This window comes from Notamacropus eugenii, chromosome 6 (assembly GCF_028372415.1).
Source record: "Notamacropus eugenii isolate mMacEug1 chromosome 6, mMacEug1.pri_v2, whole genome shotgun sequence".
NCBI lineage: Eukaryota > Metazoa > Chordata > Mammalia > Diprotodontia > Macropodidae > Notamacropus > Notamacropus eugenii.
In genome coordinates this window covers 137,141,142-137,162,574 of record NC_092877.1, presented here as the reverse complement: position 1 = coordinate 137,162,574, position 21,433 = coordinate 137,141,142, and the positions used below count along the sequence as shown (strand labels likewise).

The 21,433-nt window shown below is 38.1% G+C and overlaps 2 protein-coding genes across 4 annotated transcripts in view; one reads left to right on the top strand and one right to left on the bottom strand.

Moving 5' to 3' along the window:
- The window catches only part of CLGN (calmegin), a 79,343-nt gene extending 68,544 nt beyond the window's left edge, over nt 1-10,799 (top strand). For all 3 annotated transcript variants that reach the window (XM_072621100.1, XM_072621098.1, XM_072621099.1), the window contains 4 exons: nt 903-1,022; nt 1,203-1,362; nt 3,841-3,938; nt 9,890-10,799. In XM_072621100.1, the coding sequence (XP_072477201.1) occupies nt 903-1,022; nt 1,203-1,362; nt 3,841-3,938; nt 9,890-9,970 (459 nt within the window). In that variant the 3' untranslated portion in view covers nt 9,971-10,799. The remainder of the gene's footprint in view (nt 1-902; nt 1,023-1,202; nt 1,363-3,840; nt 3,939-9,889) is intronic.
- A 2,246-nt stretch (nt 10,800-13,045) lies between these two features.
- On the bottom strand, nt 13,046-21,422 carry SCOC (short coiled-coil protein). Its single transcript, XM_072621102.1, is given in 5 exon segments — nt 13,046-14,628; nt 16,131-16,214; nt 16,303-16,371; nt 21,169-21,188; nt 21,190-21,422. Coding segments are annotated over 5 exon segments (408 nt in total). The 5' UTR covers nt 21,282-21,422; the 3' UTR covers nt 13,046-14,485.
- Between the last annotated feature and the right edge of the window lie 11 nt (nt 21,423-21,433).

Here is a 21,433-nt window from a genome sequence, read left to right as displayed (position 1 = left end):
ATTTTTATTGTATTAGTTTGACCTCACCTTGAACATTTAATGCTTTTCTGATTATTTTAGTCTGTCTTTATTTCTGCAGACTTTTTTATAGTTGTATTCATAATACTCCCTAGATGAATCTTGGTAGATAATCTTCTCATATATTTTGTAGCTTCTGTAGTTACTTTGAGTTTCTCTTTTTAGCTTTTTTTGCTTGATTTTATTGGTTATATTTATGAGAATGCTGATAATTAACGTGGATTTATCTTACATTCTATAATTTGGGTGAAATGATTATTTTAATTTGTTAGTTCATTCTCTAAGTCCTTTTAGCATATACCATCATAATAGCCGCAGAAGGGGATGGTTTTGTTTTCTCTTTCCATATACTTATTTCCTTAATTTCTTCTTATTTTATTGCTATAGCTAGTTACATAGTAGTGGTGATAATGGGTATCAGTACTTTACCCTTGATCTTATAAGAAATGCCTTTAATTTTTCTCCATTACATATAATACACTGTTTACTGCATTAATGAATTTATTCCTATGATATCTAGAGTTTTTAATAGAAATGAGTGCTTCATTTTGTCAAAAACCTTTTTAGAATCTTTATGTGGCTTTAATTATTAACATGGTTTAATATATTTTATCTTCCATATATTGATCTAATCAGCATTTTTAGCTCTGGAAAGATTGTTTTCTACTATTAAATTATATCAAAATAATATTAAAATTTATTGTAGTAAAACTTTTGTTATAGATTTAAAATTTTTCTTCATAAGTATATTATGATAGAATAAAACACTGCTTTGCTCACATATTCTTTTACCTAGCTGCTCTGGTAAAATTGAGTGTCTTTATTTTACAAGAAAGAATTTTGAAATATGACAGTTTTTTTTCTTTTCTTTCTTTTCCACATAGCCTGGTGTATTCACTCAGTTGCTGACTGCTGCTGAAGAACGGTGGTGGCTTTGGATCATTTATGCTTTGACAGCAGGGCTGCCTTTAGTATTGATTACTTTATTTTGTTGGCCAAGAAAGGTAATGGAACAGGATTTCTTTTCTCTGTTTATTCAGTGTTTAGGAGTTCCTGTTGGCTGACCAAGTAATTCACTGAAGTAGTAAACTAAACTTTCTGAAAGATTTTAGTAATAATTCATTTTTGGTGTGACACGCTAATTGCAAATTATAGTGAAATTAGCTTATTGTTAACCACCACAGAAAAAAGATGAAGATGCAGAGTACAAAAAAAGTGATATTCATAAGCCACAAACAAAGGGGGCACTTGAACAAGAAGTGAAAGAGGAGAAGGCAGCCCTAGAGAATACTACAGACCTGAAAGAGGAGAAAGCCAATCAAGATGATGGTGAAATTGAAAAAGGTATGATGGTAATGATTTATATGGCTGTATTGATATGGGGAGATATCGATATAAAAAGATAAACGCTATCTGTAAGTACCAGTTTTGGTATTAGTTGTTCAAATATATAGATCTATCTTAGCTTATAGACCAGAAGCCAAAGGCAGAAGAGAAACATATCTCTCAAAGCAATTCCAGGCATAGTGGTCTGAGAGGCCTTTCCATGGTTTTGATGATGTGTAGGTGGTGGCAATCTAAGTTGCTGAAGTTGACCTCTTCTTATTGGCCCTCTATTGCTCCCTGGGCCACAATTCTTCAGTATGTTTCTGAAGAACAGATGGTAAAGAAATAAGATCTCATTCAGCAGCATCTCTTAGAAGACTTAAAGGAAATGCTTTTTGGATATCTTTAAATATTTCAAAGGATCATTTATTGAGAGCAGGAGGGAATATCAGAGGTCATCTAATCCACCCTTTTCAATTTACAGATAAGAAAATGAGGCCCACAGAGATTTAAGTAATTTACCCATAAGTTATGGCTCACACAGAGCTAGTAAGTATCAGAGCCAGGATTTGAATCCAGAATCTTTTGTCCTAAATTTAATATACTTTTCATTGTAGCACTTTGAAAGATTATTTTGACTTGACAATTTGTAGGCTCCAGATGGCAGAAGTAAAACCATTGTGTAGAAGTTACGGAGAGACAGATTAAGGCAGTATAAAGAATTTTGAGTAACAACTTCCTAATAATTTACACTAACAAATAGGTCCTCCATCAGTTCCAAAAAGGGAACAAGTTGCTTCATATATTAGTGAGTTATCCATCAGTTGGGGGTGTCCAATATGATGCTAGATAACAACTTGGAATGTTATAGAGGGGATTAATGAATTAGGGTGGGAATTAGAGTGGGAATTATCATGAGGCTATAAATCCCTAGTACTTTGGCTTCACAGAAACAAGTTACGTGGATGAATTTCTAGAGACACAAGTCAAATGCCCCAGAGTTTCATTCACCTTAATTATTTTCAATTGATTTGTTTATTATATGGATCTATAAGGGGGCAGGGAGGAGTGCAGATGTAATGCATGCTAAGTATCCACTGCTCAGGGGGAACCAGATCACAAATGACTAGTCCTTTAGTGGCAGATGCCCACCAAAATTTCTGTCCTACAGAACATGATTTCCGCTGTTAAAGGATTGCCAAAATTTTCTTCCTACTTGCTCTATCCAGAACTAGTCTAATTGAAGATGCTAGATCTGAACTAAATCCTAGGTCCTAGTGCTCCTCCGTAACAGATTGTGCCATGTGCTTATAATTTGAAGGAACTGTTCTGAGGTTTGCTCCAGTTCTAATCTTGAACGTGGAATCAAACTCAGTGCCAACCTGTCAGGTTTTGTTTCGGTAAAATTACTCTTGGAACACTCTGTCATGCCTTGAGATTACATAATTGCCACATAGTTTATTTCCTGAGATAGATAAAATAGAAATGCAGATATAAAATAAAAAGTATGTGAGGGTTTTGTTAAACATGATTTGTGATCATCTCCTGTGCCCTTAAGGTTTTTTCTTTTGTTTTCATATCAGGGTAGTTAGTAAATCTTGAAGTCAGAAGGGTGTTTAAAGAGGAATTAATTGATTTTATCAATGTCTGCTATGCTTGTATATCTCAGATGAGCCAGAAATAGGATAAAGGAAGAGTAGCACATAATTAAGACACTAGAAGTAAACAGAGTAGCAAGTATTCTTACTAAAAATCTAAGGTATTCAAATTTTAGAACACAAGAAATGTTCATAAGTTTTACTTCTGAATCAAAATAAAATGTTCTCTTTCCTCTTACATTAATCCTCTATTACCCTTTTAATGCCTCAGGAGAAAGATATGGGGTTGGATCTTTCATTTTGTGTTTTCAAGTGGTTTTTGCCTTATCTAGTAACAAGAGAAGTATATGAGACAGAGAAAGGAACACTGGATTGTATGAACCAATGGATTTCCAGTTCCTACCTTTGTGTTAATTTTTTCTTTTGGACAAATCTCAAATATATTTGTTATCCTAATGTAGAAATTAGTATTAATATCCTCCCTATATGAAAGTATTTTTTGTGAAGATCATATGATAAAATGATTATGAAGGCTTTTGGAATCATATATACACTGTGCAGAGTATAGATATTATTAAGTTGTTTCTGTGAGGAGGTCAGCCTTAGGCTTTTTTCTTTCCTCCAGTTCTCCAAACTTGACAGTTTTATATGGTATTTAAATCTATCCTTTAGAAAGACATCTGATACTTCAAATATGAATAATTTGTTTAAAAATTTATGGCAAAAGCCAGTGTTTAACAAAATAAGGGATATTATAATTAACAGGAAATTTTTGAATCTTAGAGCGATGTTTTAAAAAATGTTGGATTCTTTGTATTTACCCCTTATTGTATCATATTTTCAATAACGTAGCTCTGAGTTTACATAGGGAATCATTTTTGTGATGTCTGTATTGTAGAGGAAGATGAAACAGAAGAGAAGAGTGAAGAAGAAAATGAAGCTATAGATGGGCAGGAAGAAGGCAGTAAATCCAATAAATCTGGATCAGAAGATGAGGTGAGCTCTTTAATAGGGAGAGCTTGTTTCAATTTGATGTGGTCATGGATTCTTAAAAATAGCCTTAGGGGAAAAGCTGTGATCCATGTCAGTTTTTCATCACACTTTGTCTTAACAGCATTCTACGAAGTATTTGGTATTGATGTAAATTTATCTTTCAGAAAGTCAGGAAAATATTGCAGTTGATGTTATTTTAATTCCCAGTGCAGCAGTAAAGAGGCTTAGTCATTGATTGACTCCTAAAGATACAGTTTGCACTGCAACCATTTTTAAATCAGCAAAATTGTAGTAAAGGGTAACAGTTCTTGTAAGTTTTTTTAATGTTTTTGATATTAGAAAATCATTTTTTTAAAATGACAGCTGTGAAAATAGATTTGTTCTTTCATATTAATGTTTTAGTGATATATTTTAGGAACATAGCTCAATAAGTAGTTATTGAGCACCTTGTACCTAGAGTATCATGTTAGGTGTTTGGGTTTTTCCCATGGATTCTTAGTATGACATTCATTTTGCCTGGTAGTGTAGTGGAGAGACATCTGGACTCACGTCAGGAGACTCCTCCTCCACCACTTCCTCAGTGTGGCCATAGACAGGTTGTCTAGCCTCGCTTTCCTTATGCATAAAGTGGTGACAGTAAACCCTGTTTATACCTTACAGGGTTGTGAGGATCAAAGGAAATAATACCTTTAGAAGCATTTGGTATACAATAGCAACTATTTTTTCATAAAAAACATTCAGTATTATGATCCCAGATGGAATTTCATTAATAATTGAATGTCCCTTTTTAATTAGATACAATTTCTTTAGTACTTTGAAGTGTTAAAAGAAAGATTATTTCTTTCTGGGATTTTTATTTTTATTTTATTTTTTTAGAGATCACAGAAGCCACAAATTATTCAGATCCTAATTCTGAATAAAATTGTATTTTTGATGTTTTTTCTCAAGTTAATAGATATGAAGAGCTACAAGAGAAGTTGTTTTCTAATATATTTTTGGGTGCAGTCATAATGCCTGTCATAGTGTGCATCAGAGTTGCATAGAGTTAGTAGTACGGACTGCACCTTTGCTTTAATTGGCATATGGATGAATCTTCTGCTGAGAAAACTTCCTTTAACAGTGCAGGCTCACACCTTCACAACTTGCCCAGGGACAGAGTGATGCAGCCCAGAAGTATAAGAGGCTTGTCCCTATGTGCCGCACTGCTCCCGAAGATTAGAGGCAAAGAGCTGGGCTCAGAGAATCCAGGTCCACCCTAGTCATTCTGTAGGTGAAGAAACAAGTACTTGTAATTAAGTACTGTTGTAATTAAAAAGTAAAGTAGCATAGCGGTCTAATAGAAAAGACCTGTTCCCTTTATTTCAGTTTAATAAGCGTTGATTAAGCACCTTTATGTTAGCTATCATTGTGCTAGATGTTGGGAGACAATGACCAAAGAAAAATCCCAGCCCTCAAGAAGCTCATTCTGGTGGAGGAAATGTAAGAAATGTATACACATGTACAAATTAGGGATTGAAGGAGACCATGAAGAGACTGGGCTGTGCTCTTTGATTGTGAAGAGGGAGAAAACACTGACAGCCAAGGAAATTAGGGAAGATTTCACAGAGAATTCAGCACATGAGCTGAGCCTCAGGAGCAGGTTCAGGATTCTTGAAGGTGGACTTGGGAATGTATGAGAGGACAACTGTGTGTACAGACAGGAGGCAGGTGACACAATGTCAGATTCTGTGGAATAGCTAGGAGAATCCACCTTCACTAGAAGATTTCACTAAAGTGAGATCAGTGTAAGGAGGACAGGAGTCTTTGCCATTGTGATAAGAGTTGCCCTCCTTCCATTTGTATTTTTACACCATAGGGGTCTAGAGGAACAACTGCCCTTATCTTTAGTAGGCAGCTGGCTGGTGCAGTGGACCTGGAGTCAGGAATATCTCAATTCATATCTGGCCTCAGACACTTAATTGCTGTGTGACCCTGGGCAAGTCATTTCATCTCTTTGCCTCAGTTTCCTTAATTGTAAAATGGAAATAATAGCACACACTTGTCAGGGATATTGTGAGGACCAAGCGAAATAATAATTGCAAAACGCTTAGCACAGTGCCTGACACGTAGTAAATGTTAGCTCTTATTATTATTTCTAATGTTTTCCTTTGGCTTCTTTGAGCATCAGGGCAATTTCTGTGGTCTGCCTCCAGCCATACAGTAGTAGAAATAAGATGGAAAACAGGCAAATGGAAATGGAATGTACTTTTACCTGCTCAAGAAAACATTCTGAACAACTTGACTGATTAAGAGAAGGGACAAGATGAATAGAACTTTTTAACTCATGTGTGAGATAGATTGATAAGTAAACTGTAGACCTATAAGACCCAGTATGTGGAAGGCATTAATTGACGTTTCATGTAGTTGTTCTCTCATTCTAAAAGAGCTAATACTTCTCTGAGAATAGCAAGAAGTGGGAAACAGCTATAGTAAACAGCATTTGGAGTTACAGTGTCAGTTATTTATGGAGGAAAACCAAGCCAATGAAAAGGACCATAATTCTTGCTAGAATGGCAAAAACCACATGAAGCCAAGCAGTAGAGCACCATGGACAGAAAGTGGTGTAGTGTCAAAGTGCACAAAAAGAGATGGCTGGCCAAAAAGGAACAAGGAACAGAGTCCTAGTAGAAAGGGGAAAGATACAAGGTGGAACTATGGAACTGAGCAGTGCTTGTCCAAGGAGCGAGTGAATCACTGAACCCTGCCTTAGAGATACAAAGCCGTACCTTGCCCCTTATTCACTTGGGTCCTTATCCAAGGTGGTACTGTAAATCCCATGGATTGTACAGGTTGGAGGAATAAAGTTACATATGCATATATGGGGGTTCTCCAAGTATTTTAAATCAGGAATACTGTTGGAAGTCCTTGGAGAAGGTAGGGGCGCACTGGCACTTAAGGCAGCTTGATTTTAGTGAACCTAGTTCCTTTTTCCTTAAAAGCTAAAATGTCAGAAGAATATGTTTGTCTTACAAGATAGGCTTCTGTTAGAAAGACATTTTAAGTTATAAGGTCCCTCAGAAAAGGGAGAGAAAGTATCTTGACTGTATATGTCCAATACTTACAAATAAAACTTGGTTTACTTTGATATTTTGTTAGCCTCAGTGTTTAAGGAAAACTAAGGGCAGTGATTTGGGGGAAATGTCATTTGCTAAAGTCCCTAGCTATTTTGAATGTGAGAACAAGTAAACCTCTCCCTTTTTTTCCCCTAACACCAGTGATCTCTTAATTATAAAATTTAATGGCCTCTGATCACTCTTCATTCTTGACCTCCTTGGCATTTGATACTATTGACCAATCTCTTTGTTCCTAACTGTGTGCTCTTCTCTTTGTTTTTGACACTGCTTAACGCGTCTGATCGCTTCTTCTCTGTCCCCAGTCATCTGTATCACATCCCATGTACTCCAGCATTTTATGGACCATCTGTGTTCTCTTACGGGGTGAATTCATCAGCTCCCATGTATTGTTATAATTTGTATTCAGATGACTCTTAGATTCTGTTTGTATTCTCACCCTCCACCTCCCCACCTCTCTCTCTACCTCCTGCCTTCTGACAGCATATTTGCTGTTCATCATATAACATTCTATTTTTTTGCTTTTGTGTAGACCTTATATTTATATTTGTTGTTCTGTCATTCTGTCATGTTGGACTTTTCATGACTCCATGGACCATATTCATGCCAACACCGTTCATAGGATTTTCTTGGCAAAGATACTGGATTGGTTTGCCATTTGAACTCGGATATTCTTGACTCCAGGCCCAGTACTATCCACTGAGACACCTAGTTGCCTCTTAAATTTATATACATACATAAATATGAAAGATCTGGTCAGCTAGTACTACTTTCACTTGGACTTTGATCCTGGATCCTTGTGTGGGCAGTGCAGCAGAGTCCTGCACCCAATGCCAATAAAAAGAGACCTTTGTAATCTCCTTATGACCAGTTGTTCAGCCTTCTTACCACTGATGCAGTCGCTTCCAAGGCCTGATGCTGGTTTGATGGTGTACGGCCTGCTCCGAACTGGGCTGCACTCTCACCTTGTTGAGATAAACCTTTCTTGCCAACCTTCTGAGTTTGGGGAGGGGGGCTGAAAATTGTTTCACCCTGTCCTTTTGTGGGTTATGCTGTTCCAGAATTTGTTCCAAGGTATTTGTTTGATGGGAAATTTGGGGAGAGCTCAGACGAGACCCTGCCATTTCTCCGCCATCCTGGCTCCACCCCAAAAGTTGTTTTTTTAAAAGGAATGAAGAATACCTGAACATTTTTTAAGTAGCAGAAAAAACATCAGTAATAGGGAAGAGATGAGGGATGAGAGAAAAAAATGTATGAAAGAATGATAGATGGGGCCTCCTTCTAGAGGAGTCAGGAAGGTCTGGTTCAAGATGAGTTACTCTTGACAAAGAAGAGTGAAATTTTTTCTGAGTCTTAAACAGAAGAAAAGAGAACAAGGTGAAGATGTCTAGAGATTGTGGTGTGGAGGTGAGGAGCTCAGGACTTAATCATTTTCCTCAGTAAAACAGGAAGCAGGGTCATCTGGTGAGAGCAAGGCTGATTGGGGTAAGGAATTTCTTAGAGCTCAGAGAGCTTTGGTATAGCTAATGCAAGAAATGGGATAATCATAGGTAGACAAAAGGGTTGCCTAAGATAAGAGAGGGAGGGAAAATTTTGGAACTCAAAATTTTAAAAAAAAATGAATGTTAAAAATTGTCTTTACATGTAATGGTAAAAAATATTTAAAAATAAAAGACCCTTACATTCTGCTGTCAAAAATGTTGTGAATGACACTGAAAATGAATAGAATCTGGATATGAAGTCAGTACTAGAACGAGAAAGACAAGTGAAATAGTCTCTATCCTCGCAGAACTCATATTTTAACAGGGAGTATGTATGGAATACATACAGAATGAGTAAAAGATATTTTTGGATGGAGAACACTACCAATTAAGGGCATCAGAAAGTTTTCATGAAGAAAGTAGTGCTTGAGTTGAGTCTTGAAGGAAATTTGGAAGGAATTCTAAGAGGCAGAAGTGAATAGGAAGTGCAGTCCAGGAATGGAAGATGCCCAATGCAAAGGCACAGAGTCTGGAAATGAATTGTCATATGTATCTAACAGCAAGTTGGCCAGTAAGGATGGAAAGCAGACCGCTAGGAGAGGAATAAAATGGGAGACGACTGGAAGAGTACGATGGGGCCAGGTGATAAAGTTGTAAATGTCAAGCAGTAGAGTTTATATTTGCTTGAATAGCCAGTCACTGAGTTTGTTAGCTATGGGGTGACAGGAGTTATGAAAATCACTTTGGCAACTCTGGAGAATGGATTGGAGTGGGAGGGAGACCCAAGTAGGAAGTTATGGTAGTCCAGTCAATAGGTGATGAAGAGTGCCTAAACTATGGTGTTATGGTGTTGGCTGTGTGAGTGGAGAGGAAGGGGCATACCTAGATAGAAATGACAAGATCGAGAAGTTGACTGGATGTGTGGGGCTAATGATGATGATGGTTGTGGCCATCGTGTAGCTTGTGTACCATTAGACAGCAGGAGGGAAGCTCACAGAGGCATGTGCACGGGAGGAAAAGGTAATCAGTTCTGTTTTGGACATGTGGAAATTGGGATGCCTCCAGGATATGAAGTTTGAACTGTCCAGTAAGAATTTGGTAATTTGGGACCAAAGCTCAGGAGAGATAATAGGAATAGAAAACTGATCTAAGAGTCGTCTGCATAGAGACTAACAGCAACTGGCTGCACTGTTGCTGGGTGTGATAAACATTGTGAGTGGTACCTAATGATGATACTGAGATTGTTAAAATTTAGGTCTTGGCTAATTTGTTAGTAGTACACTAGTCATGTGACTTTTAAGCTAGATCGTTTATAAGGAAGTGTTTGAAAACAGAATTACTAATATACTTTCTTTTTTCTTAGATGAAAGAAGCTGATGAAAGTACAGGGTCTGGAGATGGGCCTGTAAAATCAGTACGTAAAAGAAAAGTAAGAAAAGACTGAAATACTTTCAAGTTTTTTGTAGCTCCTAAAAGAGAAATTTGGCCTGCCAGCATAGATATGCCAGTCACTGGACTTGACTCCATCTCCATCTCCTGCTCCCAATAGCCAGCCTCATTTTTCTTCTTATATTTTCCTTTAGGCTACTTTTTGAGGAAGAACACTATTTGTGAAGTTGTGTGGTGTTTTAATTTAGAATAAAAGAAAAATGGCAAGTTGAATAACAGATTTAAGAGCATAATATCATTAGAATTTATGTAGTCTAAGTCATTTGGAGGTAATTTTAGTTCTTTAAAACATGTATAGCAAATGAATTTGTTCCATCTTCTCCACTGCATAGGACGGATCAATTTAATGAAAATGGCTAACCTACACTACAACTAGTCAAATTGCCTACTCAGAAGTGGGATAGGGTTTTTTGTTGTACAGAATTAAATGTAATAAAGGTTTTTTTTGTTTGTATTTGGTTCTCAACAATTCAAAGTATTTGTATATGGCCTACATTTACTTCGTTTGTGTCAGCTTATAGTTATGGTCATTTGTTAACAAGTGAATTTATTAAATTACTAAGTAGTAATTTAAGGGGTGCTTTGTTGACAGACAAGTTGACTTGTCTGAGTGTCATTCATGGAATCACTGGTTATTGGTGCAGCATATTTTACATTTGAATGCAAAGATGTTAAATTTTATTAAAGAGAATGGTGTACAGATTAATTTTTCAAGCTTTTATAGTTTTGAGCCAGAATGGCCTGCTCCTGTTGGAAAAATATTTGCAAAATGTACTTTGCTCTTAAAATAGAAATGAAAATAAATATTTTTCTTTAAATTATAACCTTTTCAACAGATATATTATTGTGGGGAAAGCGTTTAAAAATTTCTCTTTAGCTGGTCGTTCAAGATTGTTGGTGGCTAAATAAGAAATTAGTCACAACTACACTTGAAAAATTTTTTCTACTATCTTTAAACATTTCAAATCTCTGACATGGTCCCCTGAAGTGGGTAGGGGCAGGTATTTTATTACCATTTTAATGTCTTAAATTATAAAGTTATTTGTCCAAAGTCACATACTAGCTAATATTAAAATGTCTTTTTAAAAAGAACCATTGCTTTAACAAAAGGACCTTGTACAATTTATTTTGAATTCCTTCATGTTTCCCATGAATTTAATTTTTGCAGTGTTTCTTAATTCTATTAATAGGAACCTACTGTCCCTTTTTATTAAAGTAAGCCAGATTTAGCCCTTTATTTCAAAATAGGTGGTTGAAAATAATTGCCATACACTGAACTAATTGGTGGTGGTGATTAATATTAATCTTCATGAGAGACGATAGTATATATATAGTTAGCCCCTTGATTTTGAAAGAAATTTCCCCAATCTAATTAATGCTCTGGATTTTCTGCAAAGGATGTTTAATGAAGAATTGTAAATTAAAATCTTTTTCAAAAGGTGAACCTCTACAACTTAAGGGATTATTTACATCTAAATTTTGTGGAAGCTCTTTTGCTAACATATATATGTATATATATATTAAGAAAATTTTTGGTTTTTAAATTAGTGCCCATTCCTGGATAGTTCATTGGTTCAATAGTTATTGTAAGTGTGTGTCCCATTTCTTTTGCAATATAGTAGACAGCCCAACTTCTGTCATGTTCTAGTATCATCTAAGGATATGTAGTTTTTCTTTTACTACCCTAATTAGCCTTTTTGTTTTACAATGGCTTGCATTTCATTCTCTTCTCAAATAAAGGAATAAAGTAAGTACATTTTGCTTTTCTTCCTTTTGAGTTAGCCTTTAAATAGAGACTTTAATTCATCAAGGATGTTTTCCTTGAATTCTTTAAAGAATAGCCTTCATTCCATTTAAAGTTACTAACTACAAAAGAGACTAAATTTCACCAGAATATAATATGTACTGTTTGCCACATTATTTGAAAAGTTTTTACATGTTTATAAAGCTGAATAGATTATTTGCTAAACATAACAAATGAAATTTGGGCTAATGGTCCAGTTAATACATCAGTGTTCTCTGATGTGTTTTAAGTAATCTAACAGATGTAAGTTATTTTGCTGCAGCATTTGTGCACAATTTTTGTAACTTTCAGTTTTAGTTATAACCTTACCAGAATTACAGAGCCGTTTGACCAGGTAGCTAATAATCACGTTTCTATAAATTAACATCATTAATAAACACTAAAAACTAACATGACTTTTCGAATTGTAGGTCCCTCCCACCCCTACAGTGAAGTTTGGGAAATAAGCTAATTCAAGAATTCCTCTTCATATATAAACATAATCCCTCATTTTTCTTCTCACCACAGTGGGATTTAATTGGCTCTTAACTGTCATCAAACTAGCATTTCTACCTCTCCAGCTTTTCCTAGGTCATAACCTGCTGTTTTAGCAACCTTTCTGCTAATACTATAGTCTCAGATCAGCCATTATGATAACTGGACAATGTTTTTCAATGCGTTACTGAATGAATATAGAACCTTTGTCTTGTAAATTTTGTGAGAGAAATCTGAAGGAAAATTTAGTCAAAGACAAATCCATTACACATCAGTATAGATATACTTTTCATTTTAAATGTGATGCAAAAGGGAAACTTTCTGACAAAGATGGTAGTTTCAAGAAAATTTTGTCATTAAAAAACAATTAGATTCTCAGATCTATAACCTGTTCTTCAAGCTTAAAGTCTAAAAATTTGCATCAGAAATAAATTAGATGAAAATGTAAAACAGTGCCCAAATAAGAATGGTATAGTTGCCAAGTTAAAAGTTAATCATTCACTAGGGGGTCTACAACCTGTTTGTGAAAAAGGTTGCTTTTTTTCTCAACCTGAAGGAAGCCTCATGTTTTACTGGAGTGGTGGGGAGGTTGCAGTGTTGGTTCTACTGCTTGGGCTGGCAACATCTGGCCACAACCACAGTCTCACTAGAAATGCCTACAGCTGAAAGGAATGAGAATGAGAATGAGGGATCCCTGAGGTCCATCCCCAACATCTCTGTGGCATGTACGACATATTTTAGAGAGAAAAAAATGACACACATTTTGACAACCACATTAAGAGTCACACAAAATCAAAAAAAAAAAGCTTTTATTTAACAGAAATTCAGAATTGCAATACAATTTTGAGTGTTCATAAATTAGATAAAAGTTCACAAATGGGATGCAAAATGTTTATTTTGACTACTATATATATCTCTGTGTATGTATACACACACACATACACACACACATACACACACACACACACAACAAACAGCTAAAATCAGTCACTTTGTCTAATTTTATATCCATACAAAAAAATAAGCTCACTCCTTGATTAAGGGGCTCTAGTCTAATAAAAACCAATATTGTAACTGCCAATAGAGGGTCTCTTTCCCTTTGCCACAACTAAAACAATTTTACATTTAATTCTCAACAGATACTCAGATTCCCATGCTAAGTGGAATCTGTACTGGAATTAAAAAAAAAATTATTTACCAAAACATGCCTGAAACCCAAGTAGTTGGGTTTGGAGATAATTAGGGAGAAGTTCAAAAACTCATAAATAACTTGTACTACAAGCAAAACTCTGCCATTAAGCATGTAATACTGATAAACTCTAAAAGATTTTTTGCAAATGTTACTCTTTTAGGACACTGGAAACCTTGAAGATTGACATTTGACTAATGGATAATAGCCAGGCTTTAAACTACTTACAACTCCTACCCACACTTTCTCCCAAATCACAATCCCAGCTGGATTAGAGAGACTAGATGTTGGGCAGGCATTGGGATCAATACTTTTGAGATGTAACCTTGAATTATTTTTGTGAAATGTGTTCCTATTAGGAATGTACATTAATCTCTCATAATAAATGAAGGTTCCAAAGAATAGTCTACTAATTAATTTTTCTTAATATCATTTATCTACTTTCTTCAGTTTGTTAGGGGCAAGCCAGCAGGCCTAACTCATTAAATTATGAGTTACTGAGAAAAGTTTTTATTTCATTTATCTTAAATAGCTAAGATTTGGCTGCTTCTTGTATTTAAATAGATTTTTCAGTTGAGTGATTAAATTTTAGGGTAAGTGGTAATGAGAACAAAGGTAACAATGGAAAGAGGCACAAGATGGCTGGCAAGTTAGATAAAGCTATACATTTTAGAATGTAATTTTGGTCACTTTTCCACAAAATGGAAGTTATTTTGTTAACTTCCAGCTTTCAATGATTCTTTTGTAATGAGTAAGCTATTTGCTTAACCCTATAAATTAAATCCAATATTGACAAAACATCCATCTTCAAGTTTTCTTAACAAATATATGCAATTCTAATTATAAAGTGTCTACAATACATCTGCACATTTTCAAAGTCTAACATACACATAAACTCACTGGCACCTCCGATTATGTTAATGCTCTCAACCTGCCTATGGCACAAACTAATGTTTTTAACTTGCAGAGAGCCGATGCAGACTGAAAAGGAGAAAAACAAGCAAGCCCAGCAGCAATGCCAAGAAGAACCAGAAGCCAAATCCTTACTTCCTTTTGCTCTTTGTGTCAGTCGTTTGGAAAACACTCGATGCTGACATAAGGTTTTCTATATACTGTCCAAGAACTTGGTTTTCTGATTTCAGTTTCAGATTCTCCTCCTTGACTGCATCTACTCGTGCAGAAAGATCTAAGCAAAAAATTTAAAAACAGCAATAAATTGTTTGAAAGAAATTCACATTATTTCACATACCAGTCAAATGTTCCATAAATTTCACTATTTAGTAATAGTAATAGTAACAGACTATCCTGTTTTCTCATTTCTAAAGACAAAGGAAAAAGTTGGCAAACTTCTTACTGACTTTGTTAATATCAAAATGGATTTTTTTAGTAAACAAAATATATTTCCTAACCTAAAAAAATCATGCTACTTGAGCAGGTTCTGTTTTGAGACAGGCCAATACAGAGCATAATACAAAAAAATTGTACTCCCACCTTTGTAATATTCTGCAAAGTTTTTCACTTTGCAGATATGAAAATTTAAAGGATAAATTTTCAATAAGTGGCCATTATTAGTCATATGATGTTCAGGTAGGCCAGTAAATGTCCTAGAAAGTAATGCAATATTTTAACATCAGCTTGTTTATTCAAACCATATTGCTTTTTTGACAAGCATATCTTTTCCCATTTTGTCACCATACATACACATTTTATACATTAATTCTCAACAGATTCTCAACAGATTCCTATACTAAGCAGAACTGCACAGTAATAAAAATTTATTTTGCTAAAATATGCCTAAAATCCCAACAGTTGGGCTGATAGGCAAATTAGGAAGAAATGCTGAATTAAAAAAAGCATGGGTTTAAATCCCAGCTCAGTCATTTTCTAATTATAAAATTCAAAGGTGCCATGCAGCTCCTAATCATGCATTCAAATTAAATAATGTGAATTCTACTAAAGAAAAACTTAGAAAATTAAGAGAAACAATAATAAAAATCAGAGACTAAATATGTCCCCTGTGTCATCTTTATTTTCTGGATTTGTGAAAATGGAAAATATAGTGATATCTAACTTTTCCCCAATTTTCCTAGGAAAAAGGTATACACAGGTGTTAGTGCAAATACTCCTCTCTCATGGACACTGAGAAAGAACATGAAAAAAGGGGAAAAAACTTGTTCAGTAGAATTTTTAAAAATCCAGCCACCTCCTTCATGTAGGACAAAATGGAAAAAAGAGTTCCAAATACAGGACAATATCAAGAACTCAGTCCAATAAAAATGGACACTGAATTCCTGAAGCATTTTTATATATTATTTCTTTTGAGCCCCATAGCAACCCTAATAGGTACTACAGGTAGCATGATTACTTCCATTTTGTGGATAAAGAAACTGAGGCTGACTCACCTCTGGTCACTCAACTAGTAATAGTCAAAGGTATGAATTTTAGCTCAAGTCTCTCCTGACTCGAGTCCTGCTATCTTTTCCCTATACCTTACCACCTCTCTATATTTCAGAGAGAGCCTTTTCCCTCTGCCCAAATGGCTCATGCTGACTTATGAAAGTAAGCAATGCACAACAGTTTTGTCTTTTTTGGTAGGGTTTTTAAGGTCTTCACCTAATACTCTGTACATTGCCAGTGAATCCTCTGTGGACTACACTTCAAGAAAATTACAATATGCAAGTTTCTAACCTTCAAGTGTGTGCTGCAGTTCCAACACCTGATTAATAAGTCGTGTTTTCTCTTCTAATTCCACTTGATTCTCAGCCTCAACAGCTGTGGTTAAAAAAAAATTAAGATATTAATGGCTACGGAGCAAAATCAGCCATTAAACAATGAACCAGGATAAAAGCAGTAACCATACCATCCATGTCAGCATTCATCATCCTAGACTGTAAACTTTCTCTTGAATATAGTGTCCTTGATGAATATTCTACAATAGGAAAACAAAAGGCATTTTGTGTAAGAAAAACTTTTTTCATTGTAAAAAAGGTGAATTGTCTGTTTGTTGCATCATATGATTACATAAGACGCAGCCTGGCAAAATGATTTGAAAGCTGGCATCAGAGCCAAGAAGACTTGGGCTAAAGTCTTACCTTTATGATGGTGGGCAAATCATTTAACCTCTTAATGTTTCAAACACGCAGGCCACAACACTCATGAGGGAAAATATTTAACAAAATAAAGACAAAAAAGTTTGACGTTTTCAAACTAAGTCAATATGCAGCCCGCAGAAGGCCTTACATACAGTTTAGCTGACCCCATAACTCTTAAATTTTGGAGAAATTGCTATCCTTCCTTGGTAATTGGAGAGAATTCCGTATACCAGTGAATTCGGGGAGTCCAGTCCCTATCCCTATCCCATCACATGACCAAACAAAGGTCCTTTCATTCTTGGATATGGGCTGTTTCTATATAAAGGCCCAAACAAATATGGGGGGAGGGGAGACAAGAGGGAATGAATCTTGAATATTGATTCAGCTTTGCAGTCTGGAGGAGGATTCAGTATTGTCAAAAGGCAATATGGCTTGAATAAACTAGAGTTACATTATTTTCTAAGGCAGTATTGGCCTATCTGAGCATCATGTGAATGTAATAGCCACTTTTTGATAAATTTATCCCTTGCCAGGAAAGAACACAGCAGCATCAAAGAGCCATCCATCTTAGAACCCTTGGAAAGTTCCTCTGCAATAACGAGGCTTGCCACTTGGGCATTATCCTCACTTTTCACTATGTATGTGCTTTAACAAATATTACTTCAAGAGAAATAGGGGCAGGAACGAATGCTGTAAACTTCTAACAAGTGCTGCTCTTGTGGGTAGATTTAAAATTAAAATACAATTTGGTGTGTGGGGAGGGGAGGAGTATATAATACAAAGCAGGTAATCCAAAATTCATATTATACGTTTACCCAATTTTTCTAGTATAAAATTAAAATTAGACTTCAGTCACTAAGCATGTAATGTCTGTCAGCAAGGACAAAAAGATTTACAACATGCCAGACTGTAGGGAAATAGTTGCCAGGAAGGAAAATGAAGTCTTAACCTCCCCCCTTCCCTAGAAAGTCTGTACTTAAGCCTACCATCCCCTCAAACTTCTCCCTCATCTTCTGCTTATCTGTCCATTCCTCATCAGTCACCCTTTGCCAGAATACGGTCCCTGTTGGTGAATTCATCAGCTCCCATAAGTTCAACTAACCCCTCTAGACCTGGAAGAGACTCTGGTGACTATTTAGTTCAACTCATCTTCCAAGTGAGGAAAGAGGCCCAGAGAGGCGACTCCCAAGTTCCATGATCTTTACATTACATCACCACTCCCACGTACACATATCCACCCCTAATGGGTCCTGAGCTTGTGTCTTATATTACTAATGGGATGGAAGTCTGTCAGCAATTTAATCTCAACATCTTCAGAACACTCCCCTTTTGTCCTAACTTCTCTAACTGCTTAAAAGTACCACCATCCTTCCAAGCACACAGATTTACAACCTGGAGAGAGCTTCGCTTCTACCCTATCCTTCACCTCTCCCTAGCCATTTGTCAGGTCTCACCAGTTCTATCTCAAGATCTCTCCCTTTCTATTGACATGGTCACCACTTCTGGCCTGGACCATTTCCATCCTGTCCTAATCCATCTCCCTGCCTTCAGTCTCTTTCCTCTTTATCATAATTCATGCAGCTGCCAAACTGATGTTACAGATGAAATCATTTCTCTAAAGAAGTTCCACTGGCATGCAGTTGCCTCTATGATAAAATATAAATTCTTCTGGCATGTAAAGCCCTGGCCTACCTTTCTAGATTTACTGCTCAGTACTTTTTTACATACACTCTGTATAGGCAAACCAGCCTATTTGCTGTTACCTATAAAAGTCATTCCATTTTTAATCTCCAAGAATTTGTACAGTCTATCCCACATGCCTTGGATTTCCTCCCCCTCTTATAATCCCTAGCTTCCTTCAAGGCTCAGCTGTCATGTTACTTCCTGTAGTAAGCCTAGTTCCTTCTCCTACCAAGAAATGAATTTGTATATATTTTGTACTTCCTCATGTATCCATGTTGTTTTCCCCCAAAGAATATAAGCTGCTTGTGGGCAGAAATGGTTCTCTTTTCTCAGCTTCTTAGCACAATGCTTGTTGAATGAACTTAATGAAATGAAAGTTTTGCCATGGAAAAATTCCAACAAACTGACTTCAGAAAAAAAATTGTTTCCAAACAGAAAAGTGAACAAGCATTTATTAAGTGCCTGCTACGTGAAAGGCACTCTACTAAGTGGAGTAGATACAAAGAAAGGCAAACAAAACAGTCATTGCTCTTAAGGAGCTGCATCCCCGGGTTGTGAAAATAAAGTGTTTTTTATGGCAGTCAACTTTCTTCTTAGACTGGGCTAGAACATCTGGTTCTACAACGAGACAAATACAGAATCTTCTGGAGTGGTTGACTTTGGTGACATGATTCAACCACTGGTCTGCACATGTCATGTACAGGGTTTCTTGTGTTCAATATCCTTTGGTAATTCTGAAGGCAATTGCAATAGGCTTACTATTCTATTACTTAGGATAACAGGATCCAATAAGTCTTGCAAGTCCAACTGCCTTATTTCAGAGATCAAGGAAGTGAAGCCCACAGAGATTAAGTGTCTTGCCTTAAGTCCCCAACCTACTCAGTGGCAGAGCAATGAATGAACTTTCTTAGACTAAATGCAGACTTCTTTTTAGTCATAATAAACTTATTTGCAAAATGACATATAAATATTTTGGCCAAAAATTCAGGCTTAGTATAGCTTTGCGTGTGTGCATCCTCAAAAGTGATAACTCCCAGAATGCTATATTAATAATCATTATGATGAGGCAGTAAGGTCCCTGTGGCCCAATTCTTCCTTCACTACAACAAATGAGAAATGGTAGTCTGATAAGATAACTGTAGATGAATCTGAAATTTCTGGTTCTATCCCAGGATGAACTACGATTGATTACATTCAGGGCTCCTATGGTCATTTTGGAACTGTCCTGTTTAGCCTTGTTGAAACTGAACTGAACTGTCTGTTCCTTCTGGTCACATATGAAGACTTTCTACAGGTTTTTTCGACCGTAACTCTCATGTCCTCTTTCAGCCAACCCTAGGTACCACATAGTAACTCAAATTAGCCATGGGAGCAGAAGGTTCTGAAAACAAGTTCAGGATGAGAAAGAAAAAGCAATAGTATAATCTAGTTGTGACACTGAATTCAATTCTCTATCTGCCCATAAATTTCCAAGCTAAATACTGCCACCCCTTCTTAAAAAAAAAAAAAAAAGTTTACAGTCTTTTCCAGTGTCACCCAATCAGCTATCTTTTAAGGCACTATAAACTTCTATTACTGTCTCATAGACAATGCTACAGCTAAAAACCTCTAGGTGACAACCCACATACTAGCAGGTTTCTTGCCAATTATTTGTGTAATCACTTTTCCCAACTACCGGCACGCTGGCCTTGATTCAATTTCATTTTTACGTCCACATCCATACTCATCTCATCTGTTACAATCAGTTACAAGGAGCCATCAACGCAAAGCCATCCTCCTATTTCACAGTACAGGGCCCTGACCGGCCCAGGTCACCCAGTTACTATGTAACAGAGCTTGGCTACATGTTACAGCCTGCCTTCTGACCCAGCCCGGTGTGCACTTACAGACAAAACATGTTGGCACTGACTAACCTGGGCCCGAGGCAGGAGCTGGCTGATAGTTTATTCTTCCCTTCATATATAAAATTACCAAAATACCAAAATCTGCCCTTCTAAACCCCTTTCACACAGTTAGCCTCTCTCCCTAAACAGCTGACATTAGCCTCACCTAAGTCAGGCTTTTACTGGCTCTAGTTTCGAATCTCGGAGCAAAGCGGAGGGTCCGACGAGCTCGTCGGCAGTACCCAGGGCAGGCCTGCAGAGAGCTTTACACACATAACATGCACGCGTGAATTCACGTATATAAGACACGCGCGCACACACGCACACATGCTATTAGGTTCACATGCCGCCCAAGTCTCACGGGGTTGAGCACGAGCACGAGCCCATGTTCCCGACAAAACCCCCAGGAGCCACGGCTTCGTTCAAGGTCAAACCTGCCCGGCCCCACGTACAACCAGACTTCCCAGCCGGGGCTGGGGCTCCGGAGGACAGCCAGCGTCCATCACGGGGCAGCCCGGCCCGGGGCCAGCGCCGGACACCCCACCTCCCCAACCAACCAAGCATCGAGAGGGAGGAGCGGCAGGACCCGAGTTCGAATCCGACCCGACCTGCCTCCCTCAGTGGGCAGCGCCTCCCGGAAGGGGGCCGGGCTTTCCCCTGCCGGGCACATCCTTCATCGCCTCCGACAGCTCCGGGCCTGGGCGCGGCGGAGGTCCCCCGCCCACGCCCTCCTCCTCCCCGCCTCCGCCCGGTGCAGGCGCGGGGAGCGGCCCGAACCCCCATTTTACAGATGAGGACAACGAGGCCTACGCCGGGCATTTCCGCCCGCAAACCCCGCGGATGCTCCTCCCAGGCCGGGGGGAGGCCGGTCCCCGCTCGCCCGCAGCCTCCGCGCCCCTCCCCCAACCCGGGGCCCTCGGCCGCCCCCGCCCCTCCCCCCAGCCCGGCTCGGCCCCAGTCCCGGCGGCGCTCGTCAGCCCGGCTCGTCCAGTCAGTCCCCGCGCCTTCGGCGCCTCGTTCCGAGCACCGCTCCCGCCCGGGGCCGGCCTGGCCCCTGCGGGGCCTCACCTGCCGCCCGAGGCGCCGGGAGGGGGAGGGATCACACGACGCCGAGGTCTGGAACCCAAGCCCGAGATCCGACAACCAACAGCAACGGCCCCGCCTCCGCCGCCACTGAGCATGCGCCTACCGCCGGGCCCCTGCTCTCTCTGTCTCTCCCCCCTCCCTCCCCACGCCGCTAGCGGCCGGCGCCGGTGTGCTCTGCGCCTGCGCTTGGCCTGACGGACGCTCCTCGCCGCGCCTTTATCCGCGGTCGCTAGTTCAGGAGCCTACT